The 14,308-nt window shown below is 43.0% G+C and overlaps 1 protein-coding gene across 1 annotated transcript in view; it reads left to right on the forward strand.

The window, feature by feature from the left end:
- adgb (androglobin) overlaps positions 1-13,969 on the forward strand; it is a 108,753-nt gene extending 94,784 nt beyond the window's left edge. Inside the window, exons 31-36 of the mRNA XM_024400322.2 lie at positions 3,149-3,306; positions 7,738-7,893; positions 8,016-8,106; positions 8,245-8,362; positions 13,013-13,196; positions 13,511-13,969. Of these exons, the coding sequence (XP_024256090.1) occupies positions 3,149-3,306; positions 7,738-7,893; positions 8,016-8,106; positions 8,245-8,362; positions 13,013-13,196; positions 13,511-13,702 (899 nt within the window). The 3' untranslated portion in view covers positions 13,703-13,969. The remainder of the gene's footprint in view (positions 1-3,148; positions 3,307-7,737; positions 7,894-8,015; positions 8,107-8,244; positions 8,363-13,012; positions 13,197-13,510) is intronic.
- Positions 13,970-14,308: the final 339 nt, after the last annotated feature.

Here is a 14,308-nt window from a genome sequence, read left to right on the forward strand (position 1 = left end):
CTGGAATGCTACCCTTGCTCGGATTTCATCAACCTTGTTGTCAAGAGACTGGACATTGTCGAGAAGAATGCTAGGGAGTGGTGCACGATGTGCCCGTCTCCGGAGTCTGACCAGAAGACTGCTCCGTTTCCCCCTTTTACGAAGTCGTTTTTTTGGGTCGCCGGCTGGGATCCATTCCGTTGTCCTGGGTGAAAGGCAGAACACAGGACCCGCTTCGCGAAAGTCATATTCTTGGTCGTACTGATGGTGAGTTGACGCTGTTCTTACGTTCAGTAGTTCTTCTCGACTGTATGTAATGAAACCTACATACAGTCGAGAAGATTGTATGACCTGGGGTACTAATGTAAGAAATAACACGTAAAAAAACAAAAAACTGCATAGTTTCCTAGGAACGCGAAGCGAGGCGGCCATCTCTGTCGGCGCCGGAAGTAAAGGACTCTCAGACCATGAGAAACGTGGTCTGATGAAACCAAGATTCTCTTTAGCCTGAATGCCAAGTGTCATGTCTGGATGGAATCCCTATGGTGAAGCACGGTGTTGGCAGCATCATGCTGTGGTCATGTTTTTCAGCGGCATGGACTGGGAGACTAGTCAGGATCGAGGGAAAGATGAACAGAGCAAAGTACAGAGAGGTTCTTGATGAAACCCTGTTCCAAGAGCGCTCAGGACATCAGACTGGGGTGAAATATTCACCTTCCAACAGGACAACGACCCTAAGCACACAGCCAAGACAACGCAGGAGTGGCTTCAGGACAAGTCTCTGAATGTCCTTGAGTGGCCTAGCCAGAGCCCAGACTTGAACCCAATCGAACATCTCTGGAAAGACCTGAAAATGGCTTTGCAGTGACGCTCCCCATCCAACCTGACAGAGCTTGAGAAGAATGGGAGAAACCCCTCAAATACAGGCACAACTTGTATTTTTATTTCATTTTTTATTTAACTAGGAAAGTCAGTTAAGAACAAATAATGTTTTACAATGACGGTAGCGTCATACCCAAGAAGACTCACGGCTGTAATCGCTGCCAAAGGTGCTTCAACAAGGTACTGAATATTCATGTTTTACACGTGTTAGACATTTCTAAAACTTTTTTTTTTGCTTTGTCATTATGGGGTATTATGGGTAGATTGATAAGGGGGGGGGGACAATTTAATCCATTTAAAAATAAGGCTGTAGAGTAACAAAATGTTAAACAAGTCAAGGGTTCTGAAGACTTTCCGAATGCACTGTAGTACAGGGCGATTTCCAAGCTAGGTCTGTGGCGCAGCACTGCTAGCCATTGCCATGGTTTCACTTCCTTGATATTATTGTCTGTGATATGGACAAAACAGAGGGACTTCTATTAAATGTGAAAACAGCGGGGTTATTTTTACTGGATAGGGATGTTATTGGTAGTGTTGAGTAGGGATCACAATGACTGGGTGTGGTGAGCATCATGCTCTGTAGTTATCAACCCCTTCAGTACATGTGACAGGTTGTCAATTAAAATGAGGGAATATCAATCATTTCTATTGGAAAAGGGGGACTTGGAGAATAGCAGCAGTAGCGTTGCATTGATTTGCAGTAGTAGTAGCCAACACTGCAACAGTGCCATCTAGCACGCTCACTGTCTCCAACACACACTGACGTTGTGGTTGTACACTTAATCTTTACTCAATAGAGTGTGAACGGACTAATGCGAATGACTAAATTGGTCATAATACTTTTGGATTAAAAACACACTTTTGCGTAATTTTAATGGCTGGATAATTGCTTTTCATTTAATGCCCTGTCAAGCAGAATTTGAAATGCACGTTGGTTGTTTTTCAAAGCAATTATGGTATCGCACAAATGGCGTTCCCTTGTGGAAATGTTGTTTGGAATGGCTTGATCGTTACCATTCCACTGTGTAAACAGCAGGAAGGCATCAGACCTTGACAGGAATATAGACCTAAACAAGTCAGATACACAATGCACAGATTACTCTCACAGAATACTCTCACATAATCTCTAATCAAGACTAAGAAGTTATTAAAATACCAATGTATCTATCAGGCAAGGATTTACATACTGTACAATGCCTTGCAAAAGTATTCATCCCCATGGCGGTTTTCCTATTTTGTTGCATTACAACCTGTAATTTAAATTGATTTTATTTGGATTTCATGTAATGGACATAAACAAAATAGTCCAAATTGTTGAAGTGAAATGACAAATATAACTTGTTTCAAAAAATAAAAATAAATTAAAACCTGAAAGTGGTGTGGGCATATATATTCAGCCCCTTTGCTATGACGCCCCTAAATAAGATCTGGTGCAACCAATTGCCTTCAGAAGTCACATTATTAGTTGAATAAAGTCCACATGTGTGCCATCTAAGTGTCACATGATCTCAGTATATATACACCTGTTCTGAAAGGCCCCAGAGTCTGCAACACCACTAAGCAAGGGGCACCACCAAGCAAGCGGCACCATGAAGACCAATGAGCTCTCCAAACAGGTCAGGGACAAAGTTGTGGAGAAGTACAGATCAGGGTTGGGTTATAAAAAATATCAGAAACTTTGAACATCCCACAGAGCACCATTAAATCCATTATTAAAAAATAGAAAGAATATGGCACCACAACAAACCTGCCAAGATGGGGCCGCCCACCAAAACTCACAGACCAGGCAAGGAGGGCATTAATCAGAGAGGCAACAAAGAGACCAAAGATAACCCTGAAGGAGCTGCAAAGCTCCACAGCAGAGATTGGAGTATCTGTCCAAAGGACCACTTTAGGCCGTACACTCCACAGAGCTGCGAAAGGTGGATCTACAAAGGATTGACTTTGGGGGGTGAATAGTTATGCACGCTCAAGTTTCTGTTTTTTTTTGTCTTATTTCTTGTATGTTTCAACATTTTTTGCGTCTTCAAAGTTGTAGGCATGTTTTGTAAATCAAATGATACAAACCCCCCAAAAATCTATTTTAATTCCAGGTTGTAAGGCAATAAAAATGGGAAAAATGCCAAGTGAGGGTGAACACTTTCGCAAGCCACTCTATGTATTTTTAATAAGAGCTATACAAATACATTTGATTGATTTCCTTTGATTGATAGGTTCAGTGCGTGTATCTGTCCTGCTACTGACCATCTGATCGTTGACTTCTTTTCTCATTGGTCCTTGGTCATAGTGCACGGGGAGAAGCATGAGGACCCGGCAACTCCGGTCAGTGGTGAAGCCCAGAGCAGCGAAGGCCAGAAGTCATCCACCCCCAAGGGCAGTCGCAAGGGCAAAGGTGACAAGGACAAGGACAAACCCCCAGCCAAGCCTGGCTCCAGGATGGAAACGGTAGGTAACACTACAAACTGACAGCTGACCACCGCTGATTATTATACCCTACGCTGTTTACATAGACATTAGAAAGCGAAATATGGGCATTACTTGATAATAACCTAGTTGTTCCTTTGTTTATTTAGGATTCAAAGTATTAGTTGTGCATCTACTAAATGGTTGTGTTTACCTGTAGCTTTGGATAAAAGCCTTTGACTAACCTAATAAGTGTATTCTATTATCTCAAACCCTTTATTAGGTACACAGTACCAGTCAAAAGTTTGGACACACCTACTTATTCCAGGGTTTTTCTTTATTTTTACTATTTTCTACATTGTAGAATAATAGTGAAGATGCCCAAACTATGAAATAACACATGGAATTGCGGAGTTACTAAAAGTGTTAAACAAATCAAAATATATTTGAGATTCTTCAAAGTAGCCACCCTTTGGCTTGATGAAAGCTTTGTACACTCTTGGCATTCTCTCAACTAGCATCATGAGGTAGTCACCTGGAATGCATTTCAATTAACAGGTGTGCCTTAAAAGTTAATTTGTGGAATTTCTTTACGTAATGCATTTGAGCCAATCAGTTGTGTTGTGACAAGTTAGGGTTGGTATACAGAACATAGCCTTATGTGGTAAAAGACCAAGTCCATATTATGGCAAGAACAGCTCAAATAAGCAAAGAGAAACGACAGTCCATCATCACTTTAAGACATGAATGTCAGTCAATGCTGAACTTTTCTAGAACTCTGAAGGCTAGTTGAGAACAAGTTCTCATTTATAACTGCGACCTGGGCAAGATAACAACACAGAGTTACACATGGAATAAACAAACATACAGTCAATAACACAATCGAAAAAGTATACATACAGTGTGTGCAAATGAGGTAAGATAAGGGAGGTAAGACAATAAATAGGCCACAGTGGCGAAATAATAATTACAATGTAGCAATTAAACACTGGAGTGATAGATGTGCAGAAGATGAATGTGCAAGTAGAGATACCGGAGTGAAAAGATCAAAAAGAAATGATGAAACTGGCTCTCCTGAGTACCGCCACAGGAAAGGAGGACCCAGAGTTACCTCTACTGCAGAGGATAAATTCATTAGATTTACCATCCTCAGAAATTGCAGCCCAAATAAAGGCTTCACAGAGTTCAAGTAACAGACACATCTCAACATCAACTGTTTAGAAGAGACTGGGTGAATCAGGCCTTCATGGTCGAATTGCAGCGATGAAACCACTGCTAAAGGACACCAATAAGAGGAAGGGACTTGCTTGGGACAAGAAACACCGGTAGACCAGTAGAGATCTGTCCGTTGGTCTGATGAGTCCAAATGTTTTATTTTTGGTTCCAACCTGTGTCTTTGTGAGATGCAGAGTAGGTGAACAGATGATCTCTGCATGTGTGGTTCCCACTGTGAAGCATAGAGGAGGAGGCGGTGTGATGGTGTGGGGTGCTTTGCTGGTGACACTGTCTGTGATTTATTTAGAATTCAAGCCACACTTAACCAGCATGGCTACCACAGCATTCAACAGCGATACGCCATCCTATCTGGTTTGCGCTTAGTGGGACTATTATTTGTATTTAACATGACAATGACCCAAAACACACCTCCAGGCTGTGTAAGGGCTATTTGACCAAGAAGGATAGTGATGGACTGCTGCATCAGATGACCTGGCCTCCACAATCACCCGACCTCAACCCATTGAGATGGTTTGGGATGAGTTGGACCGCCTAGTGAAGGAAAATCAGCCAACAAGTGCTCAGCATGTGTGGGAACTCCTTCAAGACCGTTGGAAAAGCATTCCAGGTGAAGCTGGTTGAGAGAATGCCAAGAGTGTGCAAAGCTATCATCGAGGCAAATGGTGGCTACTTTGAAGAATCTCATCTATTTTGATTTAACACTTTTTTTGGTTACTACTGTCGTGACGTTGTATTAGTTAATGTGATGTCTGTTGTTCATCGAATGATTAAAAGTTTCTAATTGCGTGATTAACTGAATCAAGCAATTATTGACTCATTAACCTGGGGCACCATGGGAAAACTAGTTTTTATTGAGTTTCTATTTCCCAAATTAACTCAAAGAATATCGATTTTACAACAGCCGCTAATTAACCAGTTTCCTCTTACAATCTCGTTCTGAACGTCATATAGCCCGTGAATCTGCACGGACCCGGGTCTCACCAATGAGTTCGTACCACACCAATCTTTGTTGAATATTTATTTACTAAAAAGTTAAAATGATGATAAAAGATACACATAGACAAAACACATTATAGGCTATTGATTAGAACTTAGTATAACGGGCCAACACACTATGGCGCGTGTTACCCAAAATGGGGATTTCAAAGAGAGAGAGGAAAAAGAAAGTACACGAGAGAAATATACATTTGGGTGAATTTGTCAGCTATGCTATTCTAACCCTAGCCTTGCCCCAAACTGCCGCTCTTATGGGTCAGAATATAATGATGTAATTACGTGGGGTAGATCTCCGAGGATTCTCTGCGCAGAGCGTTCAGGGGACCGTTCAGGCTGCTCGATGACACACTACTCCAGCGCACCTCTCTGATCGTCCTCCCGATGTCAGTGTCCTTTTGGCTTAGGAGTCTGTTCCCTCACCCTTGCTCTGGAAGGGGTCTTCTGAGGACAGACAACTCTGTAGCTCAGAGCTCACAGAAACAGTGTAGATGCCACGATTCGATGGGAGATGGAGGCTAGGTGGTTCGACTTGAATTCACCCGCTTAGACAAAGCTACTCATCCGTAGCTTGGGTAGAAAAGGATTTCTTTGTCTTCAAACTTGTGTTGCGTTCTGGGTTCGTTTACTTTTTAGACCTTGGCTGCAGCTTGGGTCACGTAGTCTTCCTGTAAATTCTCTACTCACAGGTTTTATACCCTTGGGTCAAAAGTGGGCGTAACCGCCTTTAGGGCAATTCTCTGGGCGTACCAAGTTAATGAGGCAAGGTCTAGATTTTACTCAAACCCAATTTTAGACAACTTCACATTTAATCTTCCCCAAAACATTCCCTTTGATTTGGACATTTTCCACACAACGTACAATGTATAAACATCAAACATATACTTGGAAAACTCTTCACGTTACAATGTTTTCGTAATAACGTCATCTATTAACCTTTAATAACAAAACCAAAATAACATACATTTTCATATTCCATCTATCGTCATGACCACCATTGTGGATGACGGAAACCATTGTTCCAAAGTCCCTTTATTTCATGTTTAATGTTCTGAGGCTGGTTCTCCATAGTAACAGGACAAAGGAATTTGTCTGTGGCCTGAGATTTACCAGGGGCATGAGGGGTCATAAAACCCCCACATCTTCAGGCCCCTAGATCTCTCCTCCTCTGTTGGGGTTGAGAGATAATCTGTAGGGTTGTGGTCTCCTGTAACCTGACCTGGTCAGGACAGTCATGACAACACCATCCCCACAGTGAAGCAATCACTGTAGAACATAGTGAAAACAAAGAAAAAACCCTTGAATGAGTAGGTGTGTCCAAACTTTTGTCTGGTACTCTAAATATATATATATATATATATATATATATATATATATATATATACTTTTTACCTGTTTTTCTTCTCAATTTTCGTGAAATCCAATTGGTAGTTAGTCTTGTCCCATTGCTGCAACTCCTGTACGGACTCGGAAGAGCCGAAGGTCGAGAGCCTTGCGACACACGACCCCGCCAAGCCGCAATGCTTCTTGACACAATGCTTGCTTAACCCGGAAGCCAGCCACACCAATGTGTCGGAGGAAACACCATACAACTGGCGACCGAATTCAGCGTGCATGCACCTTGCCCGCCACAAGGAGACGCTAAAGCGCGATTGGATAATGACTTGCCGGCCAAACCGTTCCCTAACCCGGATGCCGTAGGGCCAATTGTGCACCGCCTCATGGGTCTCCCGGCTGCAACACAACCTGGGAACCCAGGTCTGTAGTGAGGCCCCTTGCACTGCGGTGCAGTGCCTTCGACCGCTGCGCCACTCAGGAGGAAACCCTGTATTGTTTTAATAGACCTAACTAAAGCTGTAGCTCTGACCGTAATTGCTTTTCTCCACTGCCTATTTGTCACAACCACTAAAGACAATGCCATTTGAAAGGCAGATTTCTCTAAAAGCGCTCTCCTTGACTAAATTTCAATTTTGACGTAGCCGTTGTTTTTGCTGCACTGTTGATGCAGCACGAGCTGAACGAGGGAGAGCGGATATGATTTGTGAATAGATGAGCTGAGAAATGATCCTCCGTCATGTGCACGGATGAGATAGACAGGTGAGTACATCATGACTTGGAGCTGTGTCTCTTCTCTCTTTATGCAAGACTGGCTGGCTATAGCGCCATAAGAAAGAGATATTGGGAGATATCTGTAACATCCCTCTGAAGCTTATGAAGGCTATTTGTGTATGTGTGTGTTTGTAGAGCCTGGATCAGTCGAAGCCTTACTGGACGCTGCGTGTCGTGAGTGACCAGTGTGATGCGGAGGTAATCGAGGTGAGGAAGGACACAGAGAGACTGGATGAAATCAGAGCTATGAAACAGGCCTGGGAGACCGCTGAGCCTGGCAGGTGTATCAAGGTAGAACAAACTCTATAGTGTATCTCTCCTTTTTTGTTTCTCTCTCTCATGACATGGTGATTGAGTAATAATCAATATTAATAGATATGTAACAGTATTGAGGATGTTGTAATGTGTTTCAGGCCCTCCAGTCCAGACTACAGTTCATTAACAAACTCCTAAGTGGGGCCAATGCAGACACACCCACTGATGGAACAGAGAGTGGAGAGCCAGGTACCACACTCTGCAAACTCACCTACACATCTCTGAGTATTTCATTTTATACAGTATTTTGTAGAACAGTTGATGAAAGCAATGGTCACCTGTTATGAACAGTAGGTTTAGTGATGTATTTTTCTGGTTTTCCTGCAGCTATCCACTCCCAGTCTCCTGATGCTCATATGAGTCCGTCCAATCAGGAGCTGGCTCTCCTCAGCCAACCAGATCCCTCCCAGCACCACTTACCTATGGACTACACCCCCTTCATCAGGTCTCTCACTCTCTCAGTATAATTCACTCTCCTCCATTCCTCTCTCTCTCTCTCCCTCTCTTTTATCCTTCCTTCGTCATAGATAGTGGGTTATAATCAATGGAGTTTTAATGCAGCTGTTCTGTGGACATTTTATTGACCCAGAGTCACAGGGGGAGAAGGTGAGAGGGGGATAATTCCAATCTGTAGCTAAGCCCTGGACACTATTACTCAGTGTGTTTGTTGAAGACGCTGTTTAATTTTCCTCTGCTTAAGGCAATAGTGGATAGACTGTCTACTAGCTCTCCTTCCTTGAGAGAGAAAAATCCCCAGAGAGAGAGAAGAGAGAGAGAGAGAGAGAGAGAGAGAGAGAGAGAGAGAGAGAGAGAGAGAGAGAGAGAGAGAGAGAGAGAGACTACTCAGCAGCCCTCCCAGTCTCCATACATCAGCAGGTTTAACCTCGCTAGCTTTTCTTTCTGGTCCTCTCTGGGGTTGCAACCCCAGCTTCCATTGGAGCTTTAAACAACAGCATGACAAGATCACACGCCTCTATTGAAGTGATAATGCCCTCGAAGCCGTTGTTTGGAGGATATATTGGTACTTATGAACACAGTGCATTTGGGAAGCTTTTAGACTCCTTGACTTTTTCCACATTTTGTTTTGTTGCAGCTTTATTCTAAAATGGATCAAGTAAATGTTTTCCCTCATCAGTCTACACACAATACCACATAATGACAAAGCGAGAACAGTTTTTAGAATTTTTTGCAAATGTATTCAAAATAAAAAACAAATACCTTATTTACATATGTATTCAGACCGTTTGCTGTGAGACTTGAAATTGAGCTCAGGTGCATCCTGTTTTCATTGATCATCCTTGAGATGTTTCTACAACTTGATTGGATTCCACCTGTGCTAAATTCAATTGATTGGACATGATTTGGAGAGGCACACACCTGTCTATATAAGGTCCCACAGTTGACAGTGCATTTCAGAGCTAAAACCAAGCCATGAGGTTGTGGGAATTGTCCGTAGAGCTCCGAGACAGGATTGTGTCGAGGCACAAATTTGGGGAAGGATACCCAAACATTTTGGCAGAATTGAAGGTCCCCAGGAATACAGTGGCCTCCATCATTCTTAAATGGAAGAAGTTTGAAACCACCAAGACTCTTCCTAGAGCTGGCTGCCCGGCCAAACAGCAATTGGGGGAGAAGGGCCTTGGTCAGGGAGGTGACCAAAAACCCGATGGTCACTCTGAAAGAGTTCCTCTGTGGAAATGGGAGAACCTTCCAGAAGGACAACCATCTCTGCAGCACTCAACCAATCAGGCTTTTATCGTAGAGTGGCCAGACGGAAGCCACTCCTCAGTACAAGGCAAATGACAGACCACTTGGAGTTTGCCAAAAGGCACCTAAAGGACTCTCAGACCATGAGAAACGAGATTCTCTGGTCTGATGAAACCAAGATTGAACTCTTTGGCCTGAAATCCCCAAATACAGGTGTGTCAAGCTCGTAGCTTCATACCCAAGAAGACTCGAGGCTGTAATCACTGCCTAAGGTGCTTCAACAAAGTACTGAGTAAAGAGTCTGAATACTTATGTAAATGTGATATTTCTGTTTTTTATTTGTAATACATTTGCAAAAATATCTAAAAACCTGTTTTTGCTTTGTCATTGTGAGGTATTGTGTGTAGATTTATGAGCAAAAATAAATACGTTACAGCTATGTTTAAAAATGTAACAAAATGTGGAAAAACTCAAGGGGTCTGAATACTTTCCGAATGCACAGGCTTTGAGGGGATTATCACTTTTATACAACTGGTTACCAACATATTTAAATAACGCTTGACAAATTTTTATTAAAAACTTTTTTTTGATTATTTGATTAATTTCATCCTTCCACGAGATGTAGTCCCAATACAAATCTAGGGTTGCTAAAACCAAGCCGACTGGTCGTCCGTTCTATCGGTTCGGTTGTCAGAGACGCAACCCAGTTGTTCAGTCTTTTTGTTCTGTATCTATGGACGTGATCCAGTAGTTTGTTCTAAATGTTCCATTGCCATACTGACTGACAATGTTCTTATCCTTTGCCTGCTAGCTAGTCAACTACGGCTAACTTAGTCACGTCAAAAAGTGCAGCCAGACTAACAGCAATGTAGCTGCATTTGTATTTGTTTAAGCTGTTTTCTAGTGACATTTATTTAGATACATCCATAAAAATTAACTAATGAGGTGCAAATTCGCCTGGCATAGAAAATGTGCTCACTCTGCCTGCCTGTCGGTCTCATCCTGACACGTTCATCACTATGGGACAGCTGGAGATCGAATTTGAATATTGAAACAATGTTGCAAATGTAGGAGAGACATATACATATCTCCGCTCTCCTCTATCCTCTCCTGTCTCTCCCATTCTCCTCTCTACTCTGCTGGTTCTACAGGATAAATGGGATGATATTTGGGTTTATTAATTAAGGAGCTATTTTGGGGTTCCAATAAGCCCGCCACTCCTGTGAGACGTGCCCCTCTCTTCACCCCTCCCCAGCTCACCCCCTTTGTCCCAGTGTGTGTGTGTGTGTGTGTGTGCTGCCGTCTGCTCCTCTGGTTAATGGCTGTAGACACCCGCCCTGATTCACACACACACCTGCAAACACACAATTGCAGACACACACACACACTCAATTCTAGACACAGACACACACACTCTTCCAGACACACAGGCACACTCGGAGGGCGGAGAGGGTGATGTTCATTAACCATCCTAAGTCCATTAGCTCCCATCACCTCCCGCCCCCCCTTGGGAAATAGACAGCCATATTTAGCCTTTTCTAATCTACCTTTAAATACCTCACCCACCTCACCTCTCTTCCCCGGGCCCCAGGAGACATACTACACTCAATCATACCTGGCCCTGACCAGAGACGCCTCGACTCTGCAGCCCAATCCTACAGTCTATTTCTGACATTTCATCATACACCAGCCTAGTGCATCATCTTTCCTTCCATACAGTATGAGGATAGATGGGCATCTCCGAGGGAGGGAGGGACAGAGTGTGTGTGTGTGTGTGTGTGTGTGTGTGTGTGTGTGTTGGGAGGGGGTGTAGGATCTGGGATAGGAGACAAGGAAAGGTCAATGATATGCAGTTTATGAGATGGAGGGGAGGGGAATGTGTCCTTGGATGATCATTTTGATCATTCTTGTACTCCCTCGCCTCATCCTTGCATTCCCATTTCTACTTGTCCTCCCCTCTGTCTCTTTGGCCCTCTTGCTCCTTCTACTTTTGACTATTTTTATAGTATTCAAATTCAAATTGTATCATAGTCTTACTTCAGATAAATGCTTATGATAAGGAATTCTCTGTTTCAATGTCTTTCATATATGTCTGTTTCATATAGACCGCTGTATGTACCAGTCTCAGAATAGGAGTGCTGATCTAGGATCAGGGACCGGATTCACAAAACCTTCTTAAGAAGATATTTCTTCTTAACTGACATGTTTTCCTTAACTATAGACTTAAGAAGAAAGTTGAGCAAAGTTGCTATTCCACAATAAAGTTATTGGAAATGTTCTTAAGGTTTTTTCTAAGTTTCTTCCTAAGAAAAAAGTTAAGAAGAAATGGGATTCTTGAAAATAATGCTTTAAGATTTATTCTTTTGAAATGTGCTTAACTTTAGGACAGCTAAACACTTTTGCAACCATGAACGTTTTCTTGCGCTACAGACACAGTTGGCTACCGGATATTTAAAAACAGCAAGAATACAAATGAACCACCCATTACCTAGCTAGCTAGTAATTAACAATATATTACAATATTCTAGAAGTGTTAAATTGCTAGCGCTATCTTGTCAATTTGCAAAGAAGAACATGGCTAGCTTAGCTAATGTTAATGTCGTTAGCTATGTTGGCTATAATGTCTTTACACGTTAGCTAGCTAACATCGCTAACTAACTTACCGGTCGCGCAGTCTACCACCATCTCTATGATGGGCGACACCTTCTCCTCCAGCTTGTCCACATGAATGGTTTCTCATCTCCCTTCTTCTTAGCAGCCTACTTGATGTCGGACCACTTCTTTTTTTACGGCGTCACTGTCCCTTGCCATACCTCCGAAGGCAGAGACAGACTCGGCCACTCTCGCCCGTCCTTTCTTTTTGGTTATCAAGTTATCAAGTCTCCCCAACAGCATCTTTTTCCTGGCTGCTATTTCCTCCACCTTCACTTCAATCTCTTTTCTTGGTTGACCATTTTTTGATTTTGATATAGCTAGTGTGATGGCTATATGATGTGTGAAAAATAACGAAATAACTCAATCCGATCATCCCTGTCACATAGGCTTATTTATTGGTTTCAAGCACGTTACTAATGTCAATGCCACATAAGACATTTATGAAGTTCCTAAGGAAACAACGAATTCCTAAGAACATTTTGAGGAATTGCATTTACGAACTATCTTATGAACTTCCTATTTTGTTCCTTAAACTTCTTAACTTTTTTTCATAAGTAATATTTTGTGAATCCAGCCCCAGGTCCCCTCTGTCCATGTAATCTTTTTCGTGATGATCTAAAAGGCAAAACTGAGGCTCAATCAGCACTCCTCCTCTGAGACGCTTGACACATATGGCCCCAGATATTCTACCTAACTAAGCATGTTGCCCTGTATGCTGTGCTCTACTGTGTAGGAGGCAGCAGGAGGTTCCTGTTCTGAAGGACCAGGTGATGGAGGAGGCCCAGCGGAGGGAGCGCTTAGAGCAGATCCAGGGCTTCAGGTTGGTCAGAGACACTGTGCTGGAACACCGCAGGCAGGAGCAGGCTAACAGGAAGGAGCTCAAGAGACGCCAGCTGGAGATGTACGACGGCCTACAGGTCAGCACAGGGTTAACAGGGTTGTACATATAACGTACAGGTACGTGCACACACACATACACACAACACAGAGAACAGAACAACTCTGCACAAACGGTATAAAACTATGATTCATACTGTTATGACTTTGAGAGGAAAAGGGACAGGACAGGATAGGATATCAGTAGCCTTCCGAGCCGCTTGATCGCGCGAGCTTACATGAATGGTTCACCATTTGTGGGAACTCGCGAGATCAGGCAGCTCGTGAGGCTAGGATATCAGTTGACCGTCTCTCGTACCGCCTTCTTTGTCCCCTTCCCCCTCTCTCTGTCCAGGTGGCGCTGGGAGTGCAGCGTCAGAAGGTGCTGGCGGCCCGGGAGGTGTTCCGAAACCGGCTACTGGAGGCGGAGCTTCGTCGTCAGGAGGAGGAAGAGGTGGCTCTGGAGGCCGCTAGGCAGGTGGAGCTTGAGAAGAACGCCGCCCAGCAACCCAGCAAGCAGGCCAAAAGTGCCAGCAAGAAGAAGTGATCCCATTGGGTACGCCTTCACTGTCCCCAACCCCTCCTCCTTGATTGTCAGCCAATCTGAGTCAGTCGTTACGATATAGAGCAATATTTATAGAGAGCAATATTCACCTAAAGTGTTTTTACTTCAGTGTTTAGAAAATATTATTTTATTGCAAATAGTGCTTCATTAAATACTATTCACATGTATTTGTTATTCCAGTCTGATTCTGATAGTGCTGCAATGCTGTCTGTTCTTTCTGTCTGTCATTAAAACACTGTGTCAGCTATCTGGAGGACTCAAACCTCAGGTTGCTTACTTGTAACTCCTATACAGTGAAACATCTTGCCCATTGCAAGAAAACATATTGCAGACATCAAAATAGAAATATAAAATAGAAAATGCACAGAACCCAGTTGTCAGTCATTTCCTCAATTATTGATCACTTCCCTCTAAAGAACGCCAGGGACATCTTTAATACCTACGCATTATTGATTTTACCTTTATATTCATCTGCAGTTTTGAAGGTCACAGTATTGACTGGATCACCAGATCAATGGAAGACACAAGTGTTGGGCTCAACCAAACATCTATGGGCTGGCTGACTGACTGATTGGTTGGTTAAGACTG

Source organism: Oncorhynchus tshawytscha, linkage group LG05 (assembly GCF_018296145.1).
Source record: "Oncorhynchus tshawytscha isolate Ot180627B linkage group LG05, Otsh_v2.0, whole genome shotgun sequence".
Classification (NCBI taxonomy): Eukaryota; Metazoa; Chordata; class Actinopteri; order Salmoniformes; family Salmonidae; genus Oncorhynchus; species Oncorhynchus tshawytscha.